The 20,597-nt window shown below is 40.4% G+C and overlaps 1 protein-coding gene across 1 annotated transcript in view; it reads right to left on the bottom strand.

The window, feature by feature from the left end:
- The window catches only part of ADAMTS17 (ADAM metallopeptidase with thrombospondin type 1 motif 17), a gene marked incomplete at its 5' end in the record, with an annotated part of 183,263 nt that overhangs the window by 25,337 nt on the left and 137,329 nt on the right, over positions 1 to 20,597 (bottom strand). The window contains 3 exons of the mRNA XM_010177095.2: positions 11,877 to 12,012; positions 14,022 to 14,181; positions 18,446 to 18,603. Of these exons, the coding sequence (XP_010175397.2) occupies positions 11,877 to 12,012; positions 14,022 to 14,181; positions 18,446 to 18,603 (454 nt within the window). The remainder of the gene's footprint in view (positions 1 to 11,876; positions 12,013 to 14,021; positions 14,182 to 18,445; positions 18,604 to 20,597) is intronic.

Consider the following 20,597-nt stretch of genomic DNA (forward strand, 5'->3'; position numbering starts at 1 on the left):
CTAGGTGCTGTGCACCGGAAGGCTATCATGCCTTTCTCACCAGGTAATTGACCTTCTAGCCTGTTATTTAGGACTGTCATCTAGATTAGTATCCTTATACCATGAATCTTTGACTTGTTACTCAATCCTGGGTTGTTTGTTATGATAAGTGGCTCCAATAAGATTTCCCAAAATCAAAAGTCTGCTCAGAAATACTATTTCATTTTGATGAAGACTCCAATAGTCTACGTAAAGCACCATACATGGCAATTTATTAACCATGATTTATTTTGAAGTTGTTGCATAACTTCTTCTAAACAAATCAAACAACTGTTTCCCATCTCCCCATTCCTGAACGGGGAAAAATCAACTCAGCACAATTTGTAGAAACATCTTCACTGGGTGTAAGTGTCATTAATTCATTTGCCATATGCTATGACTGATGACCTGGTGTGACAGCACTGATGACTGCATTGACAGTGAAGGCAGAAGCCATTTGGTTTGGGCAGGACAAGATCGGGCTCGCTGGCCACCTGTCTTTTGTGGAACAGGGCCCTGCTCAAGTGTTTCTGTGCATTAAAGCAGTTGACACATCTGTGAGTTTCCGTTGGCTAAATCAGCTGGCAAGACACCAAACGTGTTTCTCTAGACAGTAGTTTTGGTGCATCTCTGAGCCTGAGTACTTGGTATTTTGCTTATGGAATGGGAAAATGCCAGCTGGGTAATCAAATACTGGGACTGAAGGACTGACAAAAATAGCCTTGAAGTGCAGAAATTAGTGTTGATGAATTAATAGCCAGGCTCCCTTGATATCAGCTGGGCTCTGCTCTATCAGAGCAAGTGTGGAGGCAGCTATCTATCTGGGTGAAGGAACTGCTCAACAACGGCATGGAGGGGGAAAGAGTGACTTCAGTTTACGAGCTGAATGTGAGTCACAGGGCCAGGAATGGTTTCTGTACAGGCTCCACTGAACTAATATCCACTTCAGCACTGTACTCTCACTGTGATCTACAGCTACTGGCAAAAGAAAAAGGGAAAGGGACTGAAAGCAAAGGAGAAAGATAAAAATACATTCTTGGCAGAGGCTGGCTGTGAGCTTGCATTTAGGATGGGCAGCATGCAGCATGCCAACTATTTCCAAGATGCTTTAAGAAGTAAGGTTATGACTTTCCTTTCAGGAAGGAAAATGTCTTGTTTGTTTGTTTGTTTTTTGTTATGCTCTTGTGGAGGGGAATAATCACCTCATTTCTACCTTGTTCAGTGGTCTCTACTTAGTGCCACTCTAGCACAGATACAACAGAGCGTAACTGGAAAACTGGTTCAGAAAAAACAAGTATTACAATCATCATGAAAAGAATTATTGCACAGGGTATGAGCCAACACCCAGGGAATCAATACAAAGCTGCACCTGTGGTGAAAATGCAATCTCCAGCTTTTTTGTCAGTGTGGCATCTGTATGGCCAGTTTCAGCCACCGATCCACTACATCCATCCTAGATCCGTGCCTGATGGTTACAAGTGAGGTGGGGCTACACTGTAAGAGATCTCTGAAACCTCACAGCCTAATCCATCCTACCTGCAACAACTGCTGCCAACATGGAATCAAAATACTTAGAAATTAAAAGCTATTTTAAAGCGGTGGCTTTAGTTTCATATCCAAAAGACAAGTGACAGATTAAATGTCTGAAAAATAATAACATCAGTAAAGTAGGTAATTTTCAAAGGCATCAAGGGGATGATGACTTTGACCACAAAATTTCATCCTTTCACTGAAATCTCTGCTTGGTTCAATGGCTTGTAAAAAATTATCTGGCAAACAAGTAAATGTGAGTCCTATGTGTAGCACTGATCTTCCCTGACAGTTCTCCCGAACCCCTTTCACAGGCAGCTGAAAATATGATGTGAGTGCCTGTAAGAGACAGAATCACTGCAACTATATTTCAACAACATCATTCACAACCAAAGTGGAAAGACAAGGGATTTATGGATAAAGTGATTAAATATGAAAATTCCTGCCAGTTTCCTATTTGGTAAAGGAATGTGCAGCAAGGTATTAGCATAATTACTATCTGCAAGTAATATGCACACAGGGAAGAAAAATGTGATGTAAAAATAGTATCACATTATGGTTACTATTATATTACACTACAGACAGATTTTCCTCTCTACCCTGTTATTACAACTTTTGAACACACCCTGATGTGTTTAAGAATAAGACTTAATTTTCTTTTTTTTTCTGAAACTGTAAGTATTTTTCTTATGACAATGTAAAAAACAAGCCCAGTGTTCTAACTCAAAACACCAAGCTAGCTCTGTACTATTAACTAAGCCAATTACCTGTTGTACACTAAGCCCTGTGTATATCATATAGAGCATTTGGCTTCCAGTTATGTTTTAAGCCTGTAAACTGATCTGAGGGATCGCTTGACACCACAATTCTCTTCAGTTTGGTCTTTCCCTCCCAGGTTATAACCTATCTTCTGTTGGACCATGTGAGTGCTCTAGCTGGAGTCCCTGGAGAGCTTCTCATTTTTCCAACAAGCACTGATTTATGTGACAAACACACTTATCTTTCTCATGACCAGAGATGGTTTTATCCATGGTATTCTTTCTTGTAATCTTACCTCGATAGAAGATACAAGAGCTAGATGATCCCTGTTGGTGGTTAGATTTAGGAAGAAAGTGATGAGCTTTTAAGCACAGATGGTTTAAGCCAGTCAATGGCTGTCTTCCCAGCTAAAAAATGCCCAGAAGTGTGTGTTTTTCTATTGCCTCAAAAAGCTGGGATGGGCAGGACATGCAATCTGATAGGGCTGTTTTAAATCTTTGTCTTCTGAGTCTTCGTCAACCTCTGACCTCTCAGTATCTCTGCTGAGGAACTGGGAGTTCTTCTAATCCGCTTTGGCAACACTCATCTGGCAGGCCCCTGGAGCAAACTTGAAATGTCTTTTGGAGATTCAGTTCATCACTTGATCTTTCTATGGTCTGGATTAGTCATTAACCTTGAATTATCCAGTTTGCCTACTTGCCTCAGACTCCCACGTTTTCTAGGAAAAAAATTGTCCACAGCACTATGTATATAAACCCAGGGGAGATGAATGTCTGCAAATGAAGACTTGTAGCTCAGGATTTGGGAAAAAGTGTTATGAAGATAAAACAGATCAAGGCTGAAGGATGGGGCGGAAGAGTACAATCAAAAGACATGAGGTCACTTTTCAGAGATTTGTAGCCTTTTATAACATAAAGCCATTCCATGTTCTAGGGCAAATATTGCAGCCCATTAAATTTCACCTGGTTATTTCTGCCTCGAGTCCTGCAGGAGACTGGTGCCTGCAGGTTGGTTTTGTTCTACTAACTAAACATCCGTGACATATTCGCACATCACTCACTATCTACAGGGATTATGTTACTTTTGTTCCTTCCCCAGTGCTACAGCAAAATTAATTTCCCTGCTTTCACAGTAACAGCTTGGATGTGACCAAAGACACATTTCCAATAAAACAAATCTTTCTGTTTTATTAAAATTATTATTTTTTTTTAGAACTGGCTCTTAACTAGTTGTAGTTGAGCCTGTACTACTGCTGAATAAAGTACGAGAGGAAATTTGCAACTAAACAAGCCATAGCTAGTCTGAAAAAGCACTTGTGACAGAAACTAATCTAAAGCAGCAAAATCTGAGGGTTCTATTTCTAATGGATTTTATTGCATACCTTTTGGTTGCACGAATGTACAGGTGAGGATAACTCCATGACTAGTTAGTACTGGTGGTCTTTAGCACCAGTTTGTGATGCAAAATAATGTCAAAGTTGCTCTTAGTTTTCTAAGGCACCAGGTTGAAACTGTGGCTCTACTGATGTTCCACAAAACTCAGACCAAGTTGCAGTGGGGCCAGGATTTCACATTGGATAATTTTAGCAAGGAGAATTGGAAACGATTTCTGAGAATCAGTCACGTGGAATTGACAGATATTTTTTGCTTACAGCTATTAAACTAAGTTCATGCTTGAGTATGTAGAAGCAAGAAAACGCTGTTTTCAATTGGGCTCATGATTTCCAGGAAATACACACACTCTGCTAGTGTATCTTTCTCTCCCTACACACTTCACCATATCTCTGCTATACTGGGGTCAAAATAATCAGGTGAATCTTGACTTTTGGGAACAGGTTGTGCCACACCCAGTCACTAGAAGGTTGGTTTTTGGGGGGGTTTTTTTGGGAAAAAAGTACAAGGAATCTAGTAGAATAATACAGCTGCTGATGTCGAAAGTAGGACTCCAAGACTAACATTCCTGTCTGATTGCCTTTATAAACAGTGCTCAGTAATTTTCCAGTACAGTAGTCATTCTGCTAACAGACTTGCCAACTTTCACTCACACAGGTTTCTTTTTTTCTTTAGTGATTATCATTTTGACAGCTTTATTTTTTTTTAATTTCCCACCAATTATAAGATCAACCACAGGACACTATGTTATAATTTACATCCACCTTAGGAAGTGTTTTTTTTAATGGAAGACATCATATTCTCCTTCCCCTAAATCGAGCAGATCACTCATTTTCAGAGGACTCAGTGTGGTGTTGGTGTGAGTAGGTGTCCTTCTTGCTATCAGCTGCCTCACTACACTAAGGTACAGAATCTCAGCGCCCTCAGAGCCCTTCTGCAGTGAGTTGTGCCTACCTTGATGCATGGCTGATCTATCATTGATGGGGCAACTGATGTCCAGCTCCATTCCCTGCCTTTCAAGGTCTTTTCCTCAGCTCACACCACAGGGTGCAATGTGAAGAGCATTACAGCAGGCAGCAGAAGGAGTGAATTTCAGAATTAAATGTGTTGCTAGATTATCCTGCTAATCCTTTTTTGTGGGTAAAGACTGCACTTGGCCTGAAGAGCCTCAAACCAAAGAAACACAGATCATTTAACATTTTAAAACAAAGCAATGTTCAACTGTAAGGTTGTTGAGTCAAACATTATAATGGGAAAAACTGTGATGTAAGCCAGCCTGGGTGTTTACACCAAAGCTAAGAAACTTGTCTCATGACTCCATGTGGAAAATAATGCCAAATTAACTTCTGCTCTAGCAAGTCATCTTGAATTAGTTGACGTAAATGCATTTAGCAGTAGCCAATAAACCTTCCTCATTCTACTCTCTGTTCCCAAGCCTTCTCGTAATTCTCTCCCAGAATTGCTTCATTGAGCTGAGTTGCTGGATTTTCTTGCAAGTATCTTTTTGTCTTTCAGTAGCTAATTAATCACTGATTGCCTGTTGCTGTACTTGATGAACTGCCTACAACCTGCGAATGTGGATGATTTTGTCTCCTTGACGACAACAAGACGTGCCCATGACAGGACATAAGCTACCCACTCACAAAGGTGCCCAGAGGAGTCTCAGGCTTTCTGGTCTACAACATCTGGCTTCTACTCCTCCAAGACCAGCTGGAGACCTTCTGCAGCTTCCCACCTCTGGCAGCCCAGGATGGTTTCCCCGAAGAGCAGCCACCAGGGCGCAGCATCGCCCGCTCGCTCAGCCGCCTGCAGCCACCGTGTCCTGCACAGTGTCCAGCACAGTCAGTCCTGGCAAATTCATTAAGCTCCAACTGATTCTAGAGATCCCAACTCCAGTTTTGGGAAGTACTTCAAAATAAGTTCTTACGTGGTGCCTCCTTGGATCAGAGGGTGCTAACATTACTATTTATGCCAGATTTCCAGGCTAAAATGATTTGAAACCCTCCTCATGGCTGTTCCTTCTTTTCTTTCTTTTTTTTTCTTCTTCTTTTTTTTTTTTCATGTAACCAAATTCAAAACACACCAAAGATGTTTCTTAGCACAAGGCACAGATAAGATTTTGAAATCGTTGCCATTGGACCTTACGGATGATAAGCATTTGTACAGGTTCCAAAAGAGCCCGACTGCATTAATGAAAGAACATAACCATTTGGAAGCATTAAATGTCTAGCTCAGTCCCTTCAGTTAACAGACACTCCCAACACGTCCCTCCAGTTTTGTATAATTTCCATACAGCCCTGAAAATGATTTGCTAACATTCTCAAGGAGTTTTCCACCATACTGCTCCCCCCAAAATTCTACTGTTTCCAAGACTTTCATCTCACAAAATAAATTCACAATTGTTCTGCTACCTGTGATGATAACACAAATAAATGTGGTGCAAACAGACCAGAATCAGGGACACTGACTGATTTCTGTATTCTCAGATCATTAAACAGGGCACTGTCACAGGTATATGGTGGAGTGTCAATGCAGAGGTGGACTCCAAGACAGTAAGGGTCATACAGATAAGCACCATGAGCTCAAATCAGACCAGGAATCAAAGCAATGGGCACTATCAACCATTACACACTGAGGCACCACACTATGAGTGGTTACTATCCTTTCGGGCAGGTCTGGGAGGTGCTGAGCCAGCTGGAGCCTTGGCTGAACCTTATGACTGGCTTCATTTTGCCCCCAGTGGTCATCACTGTGGTGTGTGAGCCCTTGGAGAGCATGGTGTTGGATTCCAGCCCATAGATGGAAAAGCGAAAGGGGCACAGAAGAAAAGAAAGAAAAAAAAGAAAGAAAGAGAAGAAAAAAGAAAAGAAAAGAAATACAAAATGAGAAGAGAAGGAAGAGAAGGAAGAGAAGGAAGAGAAGGAAGAGAAGGAAGAGAAGGAAGAGAAGGAAGAGAAGGAAGAGAAGGAAGAGAAGGAAGAGAAGGAAGAGAAGGAAGAGAAGGAAGAGAAGGAAGAGAAGGAAGAGAAGGAAGAGAAGGAAGAGAAGGAAGAGAAGGAAGAGAAGGAAGAGAAGGAAGAGAAGGAAGAGAAGGAAGAGAAGGAAGAGAAGGAAGAGAAGGAAGAGAAGGAAGAGAAGGAAGAGAAGGAAGAGAAGGAAGAGAAGGAAGAGAAGGAAGAGAAGGAAGAGAAGGAAGAGAAGGAAGAGAAGAAGGAAAGGAAAGGAAAGGAAAGGAAAGGAGAAAAAGTGATCCATGTAACCAGAGACCTGACCTCAGCAGTGTGCCAGTTTTCAGAGTGGATTTGGAGGGAAATGATAATCAAAGACATAGTGGTAAATGGATGCAATATAGGTTTCCTCCAGGCAAAACTCATTGACTGTATTTCTTTGATTAAAATAACTGCTTTTCCAGACAAAGGAAATGTGGTAGATTTAATCTATTTGGTTATCAGCAAAGAACTCATTTTGCTGCACTGGAAATGCTTATGTAAAGTGGAGAAACTGGTGATATGCTGGGAATAATGGATATCAATGCATAAATCAGATGGTAGGTGAGAGCTGGCCACAGTGTAGTGCTGTGAAGGAATATCAGGTACGAAAGGAATTTAGTTTAGTTACCAGAGGACTTTCTGAAGCATGTCTTGCATTTGATCTAATTTAGGATGTCCATTAAAAACCTTGGCACAAAAAGAGAAAAAAAGTTGAAAAATTGGGGAAAATGCTGACAATACAAAGTCTAGAAGCATTGTCAATGCAACGGAGGATTAGGATGTCAGACAGGAAGAACTGAATAACCTTGAGAACTGCAATAACAGAGATAGGATGAAAAGTAATAGCATACAGTGCAAGGCTGTGTGCTTAGGGACTAATAACAAGCATTTCTGTGCTAAAGTAGGATTCATATGTTGAAATAAATGAGGAGGAAAACATCTAGAATGACTGTAAGCCACAAGTATGATGCAGGCATGAAAAGAGCAAAGGATGTTATCAGGAGAGTTACTGCCAATGAAGACAGGAGGGTATGAATAAAACTGTGTAAGGGCTACGTTGGACCAAGACTCGGATTCTCCCTACAATTCTGGTCAGTTCTGCACTCAAATGACAAATTTAAATAATGTAAACTAGAGCAACAATAGATAAGGTGACTAAGGTGACCAAAGGAATGAAGAATTGATGCATAGTCTCTGATCCAACAAGAAGTTAAAGAAAAGTAATGGATTTAGCCCAGCAAAATGCTGGAAGGAGGAGACACACTGGTTTGCTGTATCGTATGGCTCTTAGCCCAAGGCAAAGAGCTCGGGAGGGAAAACACAGCACGAGCAAAGGAACAGAGCTGATGCAAGAACAAATGGCTGAAACATGACAATGAATAATTAAGGCTGGAAATAAAAGAACCTGACCCACATGAACAGCAAGGTCACAGAGGAGCCTTCCAGTGAGGGAAGGAGATTGTAGAGCAAAATCAGAAAGGAGTCCATGACATGCTGCTGCTAGCAGAAGAAAACTAAGCCTTGGACTCAGGAGATACTTTCAAGACCTAAACAGTGAAAATAAGGGCTCAGGTCTCCTGTGCTCTCCTGAAGGCAGGGATTTCTGGCTTTTACGCTGCCTTTAAGCATCTGTGTAGGAACACCACATATTCAGCAAGTCCCTGAAAGAACTCAACCTCTATTAAAATCTGTTACAGCAAAGAGGAGGAAAATCACCAGTGTTTGCATACAGGCCATTACAAGTCTATCAGTTTGGAAGTTTTGTGTGTTTTTGGTTCTTTTCCTGCATTAGAGGGGAGCAGTTTCATATTCATAGACCATGCATGTTGAAGTGTGTGGCCACTGGCCGACCTATGTTTTCAGTAATAACAGCTGATGTGATCTGTGATTTCTGAACCTTGTGCCAACGTGAGTGCTGGGTTTGCCTATATATTTGGGTTGGTGTTCAGTGTGCTGGAAACAACCCATACGCACCGCATGCAAGAATCCAGATTCCATCTGGTTACAGCAGGGTTTTGTAAAAAATATCTAAAGAGCTAGGCAAAGGATTAGAATAAAGAGGTGCTAATAGGGTGCAGTTGGGACAGGAAAGGAAGCTGTAAAGAATTTAATGGAAAAAGAGGGTCAAGGAACATAAAAAATAAAATAGGAAGAAAAAGAGGCATTTTTTAAAAGGTGAAAGAGTAACAATAATAAAGAATGAAAGATTCTTTTATTTTTGCCAGTTTCAACAAAAGCCTTAAGAAAATTCTCTTCTCTGACATTTAATTTTAAAACATGTCAGTGTATGCAATCCTTTTTTCAATCCTGCCTTGTTTTTTTCAGATGCTGGGTTGCAGTTGCAGAACTCTAATCTCCTTGGCCTCATGAAACTACTGTCCCCTGCCCCACGTTATTTGGCTCTCCCAAGAGGTGGCTGAAGTTCAAAAGGATATATAATTTGCAAAGCACTTTGGGATTGTGATGGAATAAAGACACTTTTATTAATATCATACCCTTTTTTTCTCCAGATCACTTTATATATATATAACATGGATTACTATTTTTTTTATTTTTATTACTATCTCAACAGCAACAGCCTCCTCCTCTTCCTCCATTTATACAATATGACTTTACCCCATCCCAAAGAGTTTGCAATCCAGATTATACACTGATTGACAGAGGAAGCAAAGGGGCAGTGTAGGGTAGTGAATTAAAGTCACACAGCACATCCAAAAGAGAAACAGAGTGTCCTATGACTCAGGCCTGTGCTGGCCATAAAACCCTTCCCTAGAGATAAATTCTCAGTAAGGTAAGTCTTTTAAATTTTGAGTAAAAGTGTAAATGTAAATCAAAATGTATAAAACAGAGCAGGTTTACTACAGAAAGGAAAGCACTGTTCCTTCTTCTACACTCAGGTAAAGGTCTAAGTGAAAATGGGAAAGGACCTCATTGCAACAAGATGCTACAATATTTTTACTTGAAACCCTAAAACAAATTCAGGGTTCATAAAAAAACCACTGACATGGTGAAAAAGAATGGTTCCTTTAAGATGTTCTTGGTCAGAGAATATGCTAAGCATGCATTTCTAATATCTGGGTGGGCAAACGCAAGTGGAAATTTAAATTCTGCAGAGGCACAGGGAATGTGCTTCTGAAAATGTTTCCAGTCAAAAGCATGTTAAGTGTGAAAGTGTGGTCTACATGGAGGAAGTGAGAGAGTGTGGTCTATCAGATCATCAGCAAGAATTTTGTGGCCTTTCGGGCTAGTAAGCACATTCAGTGTTTGCTGTCATCGCTCTGACGAAAAATGGACCAATGAGAGTGTCATTGTGCCAGTGCTAATTGCTCCTGGGGACAATTGTGCTAAATTGTGGCTATAAATTGCCAGGTAGCTCCATACAGAAGCAGAGATACCTTGGAATAACATCAAGGGCTGGACTTGAATCCACAAAAGAACATATTCTGGATATAGGAACAGAGTATTCTTTTCTCAGGAGGTTTTGTGTGATTTAACCTAACCCACTGTCACTGCCCTGGACAGGCAGCAATATCATGCTGAAAATGTGCAAGAAAGAGGAGACTTCACCAAGGGCTCAAGGTCATGGAGATCCATTGAGAAACAGCACTGTGGGTCTCATGGCTCTAATAGACCTGATGGTCAAGACCTCTCCTTATTGCTCTCAGATAGTAAAGGCAGAAGCTGCCCACTTCTTCCAGAGCTTTGTGTTGCTTTTCTTCATCTCTACCACCTGGAACCCCTCCACGTGCCTGCCTGGGCTCACTCCAGTCTCCTCCCTATGGCTTCACAAATGTCTAGAAGAAATTTTGCATGCCAGGGCAGAAACACAAGCAGATGCTCGTAGTTTCTGTCTTTCTGAGAGAATGACACAACAGAAATCCCTGCATCCCTGAATTTAGGAAACTTCCTCATGGAAATGACAATTGTTTCCTTGAAGTCATTGGGAGTTGGCTCTCCTTACACACCCAGAAGCACAAGGCATCTCATTATGCCTCTCCATACCACTGAAAGCAGTATGGCCTCAACATTGTACAGCAGCAATTAATTGGCAGTGCAGACAGAAAATGAAACCTGAAACAGCCTTGCCCTATTGATGGATTACCTGACACTGGATTTCCCTGCTTCGGGGCACTTTAATCAGAGTGCAGGTCTAATGAGAAGGAAGTGTGTTGTTTCTCATTTTCCCTATTGTTTCTGCCAGCTTTGTAGGTATGTTTCCCTGGCTTGTCGGATTATACAAGATGCAACATCTAGCAGGTTGTTTTGAATAAGCTTTTTTAGACACAGCTGACCTTCATCCTAAATTGATCTTATGTTCTAACTACTATCAAAAGTGGAGCATCTACATTACTCCACAATGCTAAAATTACTGTAATTTGTTAGCAAAAAACTGAACAAATTACTTTGCCTTCCCATGTTTTGTTATTTTGGCCAGAAACATTTTTTTTTTTTTTTTAATATACAATGCAGATCAAAATTAATTCAGCAAAAAGTGCTTGCCAAATTAAAAGAGAGCTTTTTATTATTTTTAGAACTTATTACTATTAGATCTCTAATGCAGAAAAGCTCCCTTACTGAGGAAAGCATTTAAGATGTGTTTCATCACAGCTTCTTGACTTCAGCAAGATCCAGGTATGTTTCCAAAACTATGCTAGACAAGGTACAAACTTCACATGAAGAAGAGATACTTCTCTACCAAGGGACTCCCAGTCTGAATGATGCTAATACAGACCAGGCATGCAACACAGCAGGTCAGCTGTAGTAGCTTAAAAGCTGTGGGATGTTTGTGAGGTTTTTTGTAGCACTGTTTGACAATTAATCAGATCCTACTATGTGCTGATTAGAGAAAAAAAAAGGTTAGATATGCAGTCACTGCACTCGTGTCTAGCTTTATACTGCAAGTTGCTCTGTCACCCAGAAGGCAGGAAAGGGGAAAAAAAAAAAACATCGCCATGAAGGCAGCTTGCATGGAATCTGGCCTTACTGGCCACAAATTAAATGGACTCCAAGGTAATGAAAATCTGACCTGCTCAACAAAAGGAAATGAATATTACAGCTGGTCACCACAGCTAACAATGTGTTCCAATTCTTTTAGACATTTTCACCATGTTCACCAGATGGAGGCTTTGGAAATGGGCAGTTTGTGAAGGAAAAGGATATTGGGTTTTATTATTTTTTAACTTCTTACCGTGACTGGCAGGGGTGTGTGTTACATTTCCTGACCTGGGGCTCAGGGCGATTCACTCGTTGGCAGTCACTGTCATTCACCAGTGTCATGGTCTTGTTAATAATTCGAGTACAGGACACAATGGTTTTCCGTTCACCTAGAAGTAAAATTAAAAAAAAAAAACACAACAGAACACTGAAAAAGGAAAACAGGGGCTAAGAACAAAGCCATTATCAACCTGTTAATCAGAACTCAAAAGCTAGAGCTCCCTACTATCTCTACAAGATGTAATCTATACAGACTTACAACCTCTGCAAGCAATCTCCTTTCTCATTCTGGTTTACCTTTGCACTGTTCTGTATTTTTTTCAGCAAAGCTACAAATCTTTCCTCAATAATTGTGAAATTGACTGCTTCACAAGAACAGGATGCTGGGCTTTCTCTTTCTTAGTGTTTAATGTGAAAACGATCTTGAAAACAATTTGCTTTCATTTCTGGTTCCTCCTCCACATGTAGCTGTGCCCTGTAATCACCTAGGACAGATGCTCCAGCTATGTAAGCTGAAGCCACAAAACTGTCCACCCCTCAGTGACTGATAATGATGGGACAGCTGGCTCTTGCTGCTTCCCATTCAGAGCCAGGTTGAAAAGGAGTGACTGGGGTGGGTGGTGATAAACTGGGCTTGTTCATATTTCACAAAAAGGTAAAATTAAGCCACAAAAATAAATTATTTAACATCTTCTAGTCCTCCAGATATACAACTTTAAAAACCCTTCCAGTAGGAGACATCTCAGGAGCAGTCAGTGTTTCTCACATAAACTGTCTGTGCATCAGGAGTTTCACCACAGCAGCGTGGCCCTCAGGGTTCAGCCTTCCACTGTGTGACATCAGGAAAGCTGTGCCACAGGGCAGCATGACAATGACCAGATGTGACATGGAAAATGTCATCCCTGCATCATGTGACTTTGCTAATTATTTTGGTTTCTCAGATCCTCCTCTTAACCCTGACTCTGCATCAAATGGAGTTTATTCATGATGTTCAGCAGATAATGAAAAAAAAATGTTAAAATAAAAAACCCCCTCAAATTCTGTTAATAAGTAATTTGTAAAAGTCTGTATGGAAGGGAAAAGGCCCTTCCCAGCTTGGATAAGCAGTAGAAATATCTGACAACAGAAATATAAGAGATCAATTGCCATCCAAGCTACTACTGGTGGGAGTCACGTTGCCAGATACTGATTTGATTCAAGTATGTGGCAAGCTTGCAACACAAATCAAAAGAGCCACAAACAAATTTCCTACATATTCATGTGAAGTTTTAATGGCTCTAAGAAATGATTGATTTAAAACATGAGTAAAAGTAAGTGTTCATTTTAAAATGAGTTCTCTTTACAGAAAAAAATAAAACCATGGTTTCAGTACATTGAGGGCAGTGAGGATGAGCACTCTTTCTTTGTGTGATATAATAAGATAAATAATTGGTTCTGCTGGTGAAGAAAGACTGGTCAGAATGCATGGAAATTATCCATTTTCCTCAGGGAAAAATCTTCTTCCAGCACTGAAAATTCAACGGACAGTGGCTGACAAACCAGTCTCTGGTTTCACAGGCATCAGTTCCCTCTAGGGTTTCAGCAAATCTGTCTCAGCACATCCTAGGGATCATCTGAAAAGTGTGATTGGCAATGAGCTCATGTACTCCTAGAAAGTCCACCCCACATTAAGAGCATCTGACACAATCTCCAGGGGTTGTCACAGCAGCACTGCCCCAGTTTCATCCCTGGGGAAGGAAGTGTCTTTCAGTGAACGTGCCTGAACACCTGTGAAAACTCTGCTCCAAGAATGTGACGGAGGCTTGAGATATGGGGCTGCACACAGCGCCTTGAGCCATCCGTGGAGCACTGATCCAGGTGCAGCTCCAGCCTACGGTAATGAGCCGACAAAGCAGTGTTCATGCCAAAATGCTGGGTGAAAATTAACTGTGGGGATGTGGATGATAGCTGGGAGAGCTGGTGAGAATGAGCTCTCATTTGAGTTCATTATGGTAACATTCATTCCCATGGCCAGTTTCCTTCATGCTTTGGCAACACTGTTTTCTGCAGGCACCTCTCTAATGGCTGGTGTCTGCAAACACCATACAGCAAGTCTCACCAAGCTTCCAAATGGCCTTACCTCCTCCACACTGCACGCTGCACCCTTCCCATCCGCTGTGAGTCCAGATGTACAAAGAATCCTGTTGCTTTTCTGGCTCGCTTCTGTTTTCAGCAGTATAGTTTACAGGAATGGTGTATTCATAATGAATTCCATAATTCTGGTCATGAAATAACAGCACCTGGAAAAAACAGCAGGAAAAGAAAAGCTGTTACAGCACACTGTGTACTGGGAAAGCCAACAGACTGCAGAGACAGTCATGCTGGAAATACTGTCTCAAGGCAATATATCCTAAATATGAGTACCTCATGAAAGTCAACCAAATCTTTATCTAGAAGACTGAAATTACAGTGACATGGGCAAAACAGGGCATCTGCAGGAGCAATAACTGCTCATGTGAATATTTAAAACAGTCAGAGATGTCTAAACCTGCATAACTTTTTTTAAGCCTCAAATGTGTTCAGCAGACCACTGGGTATCTAAAGAGAAAAAGTAAGACAACAGGAAGCATTAAATCACCAGTTTTCATATAACAGCTATTTTAATGAGCATCTAGAGCTAAAAAGTCACTCATCATACTTGTCCTACCCTTGTTTTCTAGAAAGCAAGTTGTCTGCAAGCCTCATGCAGAGACTCAGGCTGGGGACTTTTGTAAAGAATGGGGAAGTTCTAGGTTAACACTGTACTGTCTATGGATCATGGTCCTGGGCAGTCTGCTCCATGCTACCCTGCTTGAGCAGGGGGTTTGGACACGACAGACTCCAGAAGTCGCTTTCAACTTCAACCATTCTGTGAGCTGCAGCATTTGCTGTTACGTTTGAGCTGGGCTGCAGCAATCCACAGTTTGAAGGTAGAAATGGTTATTAACACATCTGAAGGAACATGGTGATCCTTCTCAAAGCAAAACAACTAATGCAAAAAAAAAGTCACATGCCTCCTGGGAAACGTGGCACTGAAAATGAGCATGACTATTCCTGCTAAAAAAAAGCTGTAGGAGCAGGATTTTATTATCTCAGAAACCTGAGGATGAAAAGGAAGAGACATATCATACAGCTGCTGGCAACATATATATTTTCATACCCTGCATATTGCTCGAGGAAGATGAAACCTGCTTCCAACAGCAGGCTGGCTATTTCCCATGGAGTGACATGTGATGTCTCCAGTGTTATTACTCCAAAATTCACTGTCCATTAAAAAAGACAGAGGAACAGAGAAATACACTTGTTTTTTCACCACAGGCAGATGTCAGTTCTGGTCCTGTTTTGATTTACATGTTAGACTTCATTTGACTCTCACTTTCACTGGCTTGACTCAGAAATGACTAGAAGATACTCAATAGAGGGTCTGTGAAATCTTAGTTACCACACTATTAACGAATGCCATAGAAGTTTTACTGTAATGCTGATGGTGTGGCTTTAGACTTGCTTATACTTATTATCCCATAATCTCAGCAGCATTAGACAGGTAAATTCTGCAGGCCTTTATCACCTACTGAAATAGGAGCAGCACCTTATCAAATAAGATATTTTAAGTAGGGCCATCATAACTGAAGCAAGCAGCTGCCCAAGGTTTTTTTTTTTGATGCTAAAAAAAGCAAATTCGCAGAAGTTATTTTCTCCCAACAATAATTGTTTCCCGTTCAGATTTGCAGAAATCACTCCTACTTAACCAATAATCTCACTAAAGCTGTCATAAGCTCATTTAAGCAAAAAAATAACCGTATGTGCTGAAAGAAGGGGTTCAGCTTGCAGCCACTGACATCCTGGAAGTCTGTGCAGTGACCACTGTGGGGCTACACAAACTCAGCACCCATGAGTTGCTCTGCACAGTGCATAACCCTGGGCAGAAAAACACCTTCCAGAAGATGTGGGCAACAAAGATACGATTTTGCTTCAGCTACAGAGGGAGCTTTACTACCAGAACTGAATTCCAAGGTTGAAACTAGCCAGCCATCATTACAGTTTCAAAGACAAATGTTTTGGGGTTTTTTTTTTAAACACAATTTGAAATTCCAGGCAGTCAGAGGCAGAGAACTCAAGTTCTGCTCTGGCTTTCTTTAAGTGCATGAGATATGGATACGAACAGCTTGTTCTACAGAATTGATCCATCAGTCTTGTCGAAAGCATCTTTATGTTCTGGGAGTGTTTGGTTGTCCTCTGTTGCCAAGAGGAGGTCTAGCACAGGCCTAGTTACACAAACATTAATTTCTCCAAGAAATATACTTACAGCAATGCACTTGGAGTAATGCCTCAAGTATTAAAAACCAGCTCCTAAAAAGAAATCCTTATTATCTCAATATGGGTGCAAGACTAGTGAATCTAAAGGCCCATATGAAACCAATTTCATGCAATTTCGTAGCCATATATAATTGGGGTATATGTGTATGTGTGTATAATTGGTTTCAAATGCAGGTCACAATGGACTGACTGAAGCTTCTGGCTCTTTGTCAGTCCAGTGTATTCCACCACTGTTTTCTATTTCGGGGTAACTGGTAACCATTCTGCCTTTCTTGCATTGAAAGAATGAAACCCACTACCCTGTATCAAGGAAAAGATTAATGTTTGATTTGAAGAAAAGACTTCACATATGCTTTGTTTACAACTGGCAGTGATTTTAAGCCATATGTTTTTTTTAAATGGTCTGGTAACTTTTACTTTCCTCCTTTTTAATCATTTTTAGGGGGAAGGTGAAGAAGGAAAATTTCCTCTGCTCATATGTGCTGAAAATGCCAGTCTGTACATGAAAAGGATACTCATGGAGAACCTGATAATCACTAGTTTCCTATGCTAGTTGCTTACTCCTTAATGAAGTGAGTATTTCTTTAAAAACAAAGCTCTACTGATGCTGAAGTTCACAAACTCTGGTACCAGATTTTACTGCAGTACACCTCAACGAAGAACCACCCTGGGAGGTTCCAAGAGCTGGCAAAGGGACCTTGCACAGCACCTTCACAAACGGTACCTGTGCAATTCCTTTTACTTACATGAGGTTAGGAAGACTTTGGCAGTACAAAAAACTTTGTCAAGAGTCCTGGTTTCAGGAGGGAAGACTGTGTTAAGGCCAAAGTCAAGCAGAAGCTGACTCTTCTGATGATGAAGATGGCTCCTCTGTACACTCCCCTTGTGTGGGCAGACTTTGAATTACATGGCCGAGTCAGGAAGGTGCCGGTGTGCCCAAACCTGCACCACTGACTATTTCAGTAGTAACCTCTTTGAATCCAGCTTTACACTGGTCTAACCTAGTAAACTCACTCGTCTGTCTGATAAAGCAAAGACAAAACATCTCATGTTCCTATGCAGCATATTTTGACACAGGAGAAATACTGACAAAGTGGAGTATTACTATTATTTTTGTGTCTGTGTGTGAAAAGTTCAACCGACTTTTGAGCTTTTCAAACTAGTCCATTAAATGTTGCACAAGGAACATCAGCAAGCCAAAGAATTCAGGTGAGGAAAGAGAGAGACTTGTGATTTTTAGCAGTGCTTACAGATACCCTTCAGTGAACAAACATGGCAAAAATTCACAAGGAGAAGAACCAGTACACAGAAAAATGTAATTGGATAAAAAGTTACAGGAAACAATGCATACATTAAAACACTCCATGTTTGTATGCAAACTTTGCTATAGAAACTGGAAAGCTTTCTGCAGATTTTCAAGTAGTAACACATATATGTGACAGGCATTATTACAGCTATCTTACAGATATCAACATTAAGGGACTGGCCCATGAGTCACCCCATCACTTATCAGTGACAGGACTGGGACTACAATCCTGTTCTTCTCACCCCTGTGGACTTCTCACTCATATTCTCATACAGCAGCCATATGACTGTTGATAGAATGACATGCCTGGTTAACAGAAGGAATATGTTGAACATTAGGAAAAAAATTCAGGAACTCCTTAAAACACATCAAATTAAAAAAAATAATAATAAAGAAAACGCAGAACATTTCTGTGTGCAGCTAAGTCACTACAGAAGGTCAAATTAAAATGTATCATCTGTACATTCCAAATCTGCATCTCTTCTGTTAGAGCAACCATGTATTTAAATAGAGAATATGTTCTGGCATCTGCTGAGGAGATATTTCAGCAAATATCCTTTCCTGTGCATGAGCAGGTATGTCCACAAAATAAAGGCAACCCCTAGGACCCTGTGTCTTCTAGAATGGACCTGTCACATTGTTTGCAAAATATTACAGGAGTATCCTGTACTGGACATGAGCCTACTGGGATATTGCACGTTCTCCCAGAAGAGACCATAATTTATTTTTCAATATGGAGCTGGTTTTCCCCAGCCCTTGCAATGCTGCAAAAGAATGGCACTACAGCATACCCTTAAAAAACTCTGGTGAGGAAGCAAACAATCAAAGATTAACTTTCAGCTAGGATATAAACCCTTTATGTTGCATCACTTAAGAAACACAAACAAAGGATATAAAGTTACCATCAAGTGTAGTGGTATTTTAGTTGGTCCTTTGGCAGAGATTTTCTCCCACAGACCCCTTCGCACGTACCGGACAGTAGTGCCTGCGATCTGAAACTCACCAGGAAGCTCAATTTTCCAGTCGCTGTTAATGGATCTCTTACTGGAATCTTTTAAAGCTGGAATGAATCAAACACCATGGAATAAAATGTAAGCGAATTTGTAGTTACAATATAGACTATTGAGCTTCTGTCTCAGCCCACCTGAAGTACAAGAAGCAGGAGCCTCGTAACAGGCGTGAGTTTAAAAGTTTTATCATTTTAGCTGACTCATTATAAGGTTTCTAACTTGGCCATATTCTGTATTTCAGTTCATGAAGGCATTTCTAATGATATTAACATTGCTATTAAGTAACAATAATGTCATATAAACTGGTCTTGCTAAGGTTTTACTACCTAAAATTATTAAGTTCTGCTTTCTGAATAAGCAATGTTCTCCAGTTTCAAAACTTCAAGGCATTCTCCGTGCCATTCCACTGCCAGAAAATTTAGAGAAGAAAAAAAGAGTGTGTAGAAGGAGTTACAAGAGAAATAAAAGGAAGTAAGGATAACTACCCCTTGTCCTTGACAAAATACTACTAATTTAGGACTAAATGGCAGAACTCTTCCACAGTTTGACCTGTTCCAGGAGCACATCCAAAAACCACACATACTCATGGCATATCGTTCAACTCAGTTACGTATACAGCTCTGCTTTTGCAAAGGAAAGCTTGCACAACTGAAATGTTTTTCTTTGATTTTCAGTGAAGAGAGATTTAATTTGGATTTAAAAGTAATACTAAAATACTACAGCATTGTGCAAACAAGCAAGAACCACAAAATAGAAGTGACTGATTAGGAAAGTACAAAACTTAAGAGCCCATTTTCCTTACGCAAGCTGAGCAGAGTGCAGATTGTAAACAGAGAGCATAATTAGAGAACAAACAGAGCCATAATTCTTCCTGGAATAATCTCAGTATTATTTCTCAAAGGCTACATGGGAAACATGTAGGCTTGTATGTAAAAAGAACATGTCTAGAATATCTGGTATATTGGAAATTAATACTTAGATAACTTTAAGGATTATTCTCTAATCTAATTATTTAGATTTTAATCTTAGAAAAATGGATGGTATCATAAATTTGGACACATATACCAAATTGGCAGACATGATGTAAGAATCTAATACCACAGAGTAGCTGCCTGAGTATGATCTGAAGATATTTCTGGTAAAACTCTTACATATTTGCAATGTATATACTTACACTCTTAACAGCTATTAAAACTGGTACTTGGAGTGAAATAGTATGAGCACCAGCGGGTGTAAACCAAAGTCTGGTATTTGCAAGGCAAGATCTGTATGATTTTTTGTAGACTGCTGATCCTAAGACTGACTAAAGTCTGGCAGCAGTTGGGTTCAGAGATTTTCATTTAGATAGTATATTAGGAAACCTATTCCAATCTTCAATTATCAACATAAAATTCATAGATCATTTACCTCTAAACTCTCCTTCCAAATGCAGCAAGACAACTCTGCTTTTTTTTTTTTTTAGTTTCCAAGCAGAATCAGCTTCTGAAACTGTATTTATTTTCCTCAATTTCCCTTGAGAAAAAGATCAATCAAATCTTTGTGTTGATACATATGTGAAGATTTGCAAGTGCAAAATAAAACTGTTCCTGAGTTTGTGTGTGCTCCATAACGCAAACATTGAACAAACTAACATTTAGCTGTCAATAGCTGTAAAGAGAAGTCAAGTTACAAAGCTGAGACTGGTCAGTGGACAGAATGGGAACTGAACTTAATGCCGCCTTGTGCCCAAGCCTGGAGGGCAGAATATTCCAACCTGCAAGCACTACCTACAGGCACAATTCAGAATGGCCCTTAGCTTGTTCTAAATTATTCCTGAGACTTTTTTGTGCATTAAAAAACTGGACAGGCATTATAAAGCTCCAGCATCAGCAATAAGCAGAGCTTACAGTCAGCATACTTCTTGATGCTTTCTTTGCTCTCAAAAGGCAGAAGCAGGTGAGATACGGTCTACCCCTGGGTTTGATGGAAACCAGGCCACAAATAAAAAACATCATCAGGCAAGGAACAGCCTGCCACAGCCAGCCTCCTTTCAGAGTCCATGAGC

Source organism: Antrostomus carolinensis, unplaced genomic scaffold (genome assembly GCF_000700745.2).
Source record: "Antrostomus carolinensis isolate BGI_N321 unplaced genomic scaffold, ASM70074v2 scaffold20131, whole genome shotgun sequence".
Lineage (NCBI taxonomy): Eukaryota > Metazoa > Chordata > Aves > Caprimulgiformes > Caprimulgidae > Antrostomus > Antrostomus carolinensis.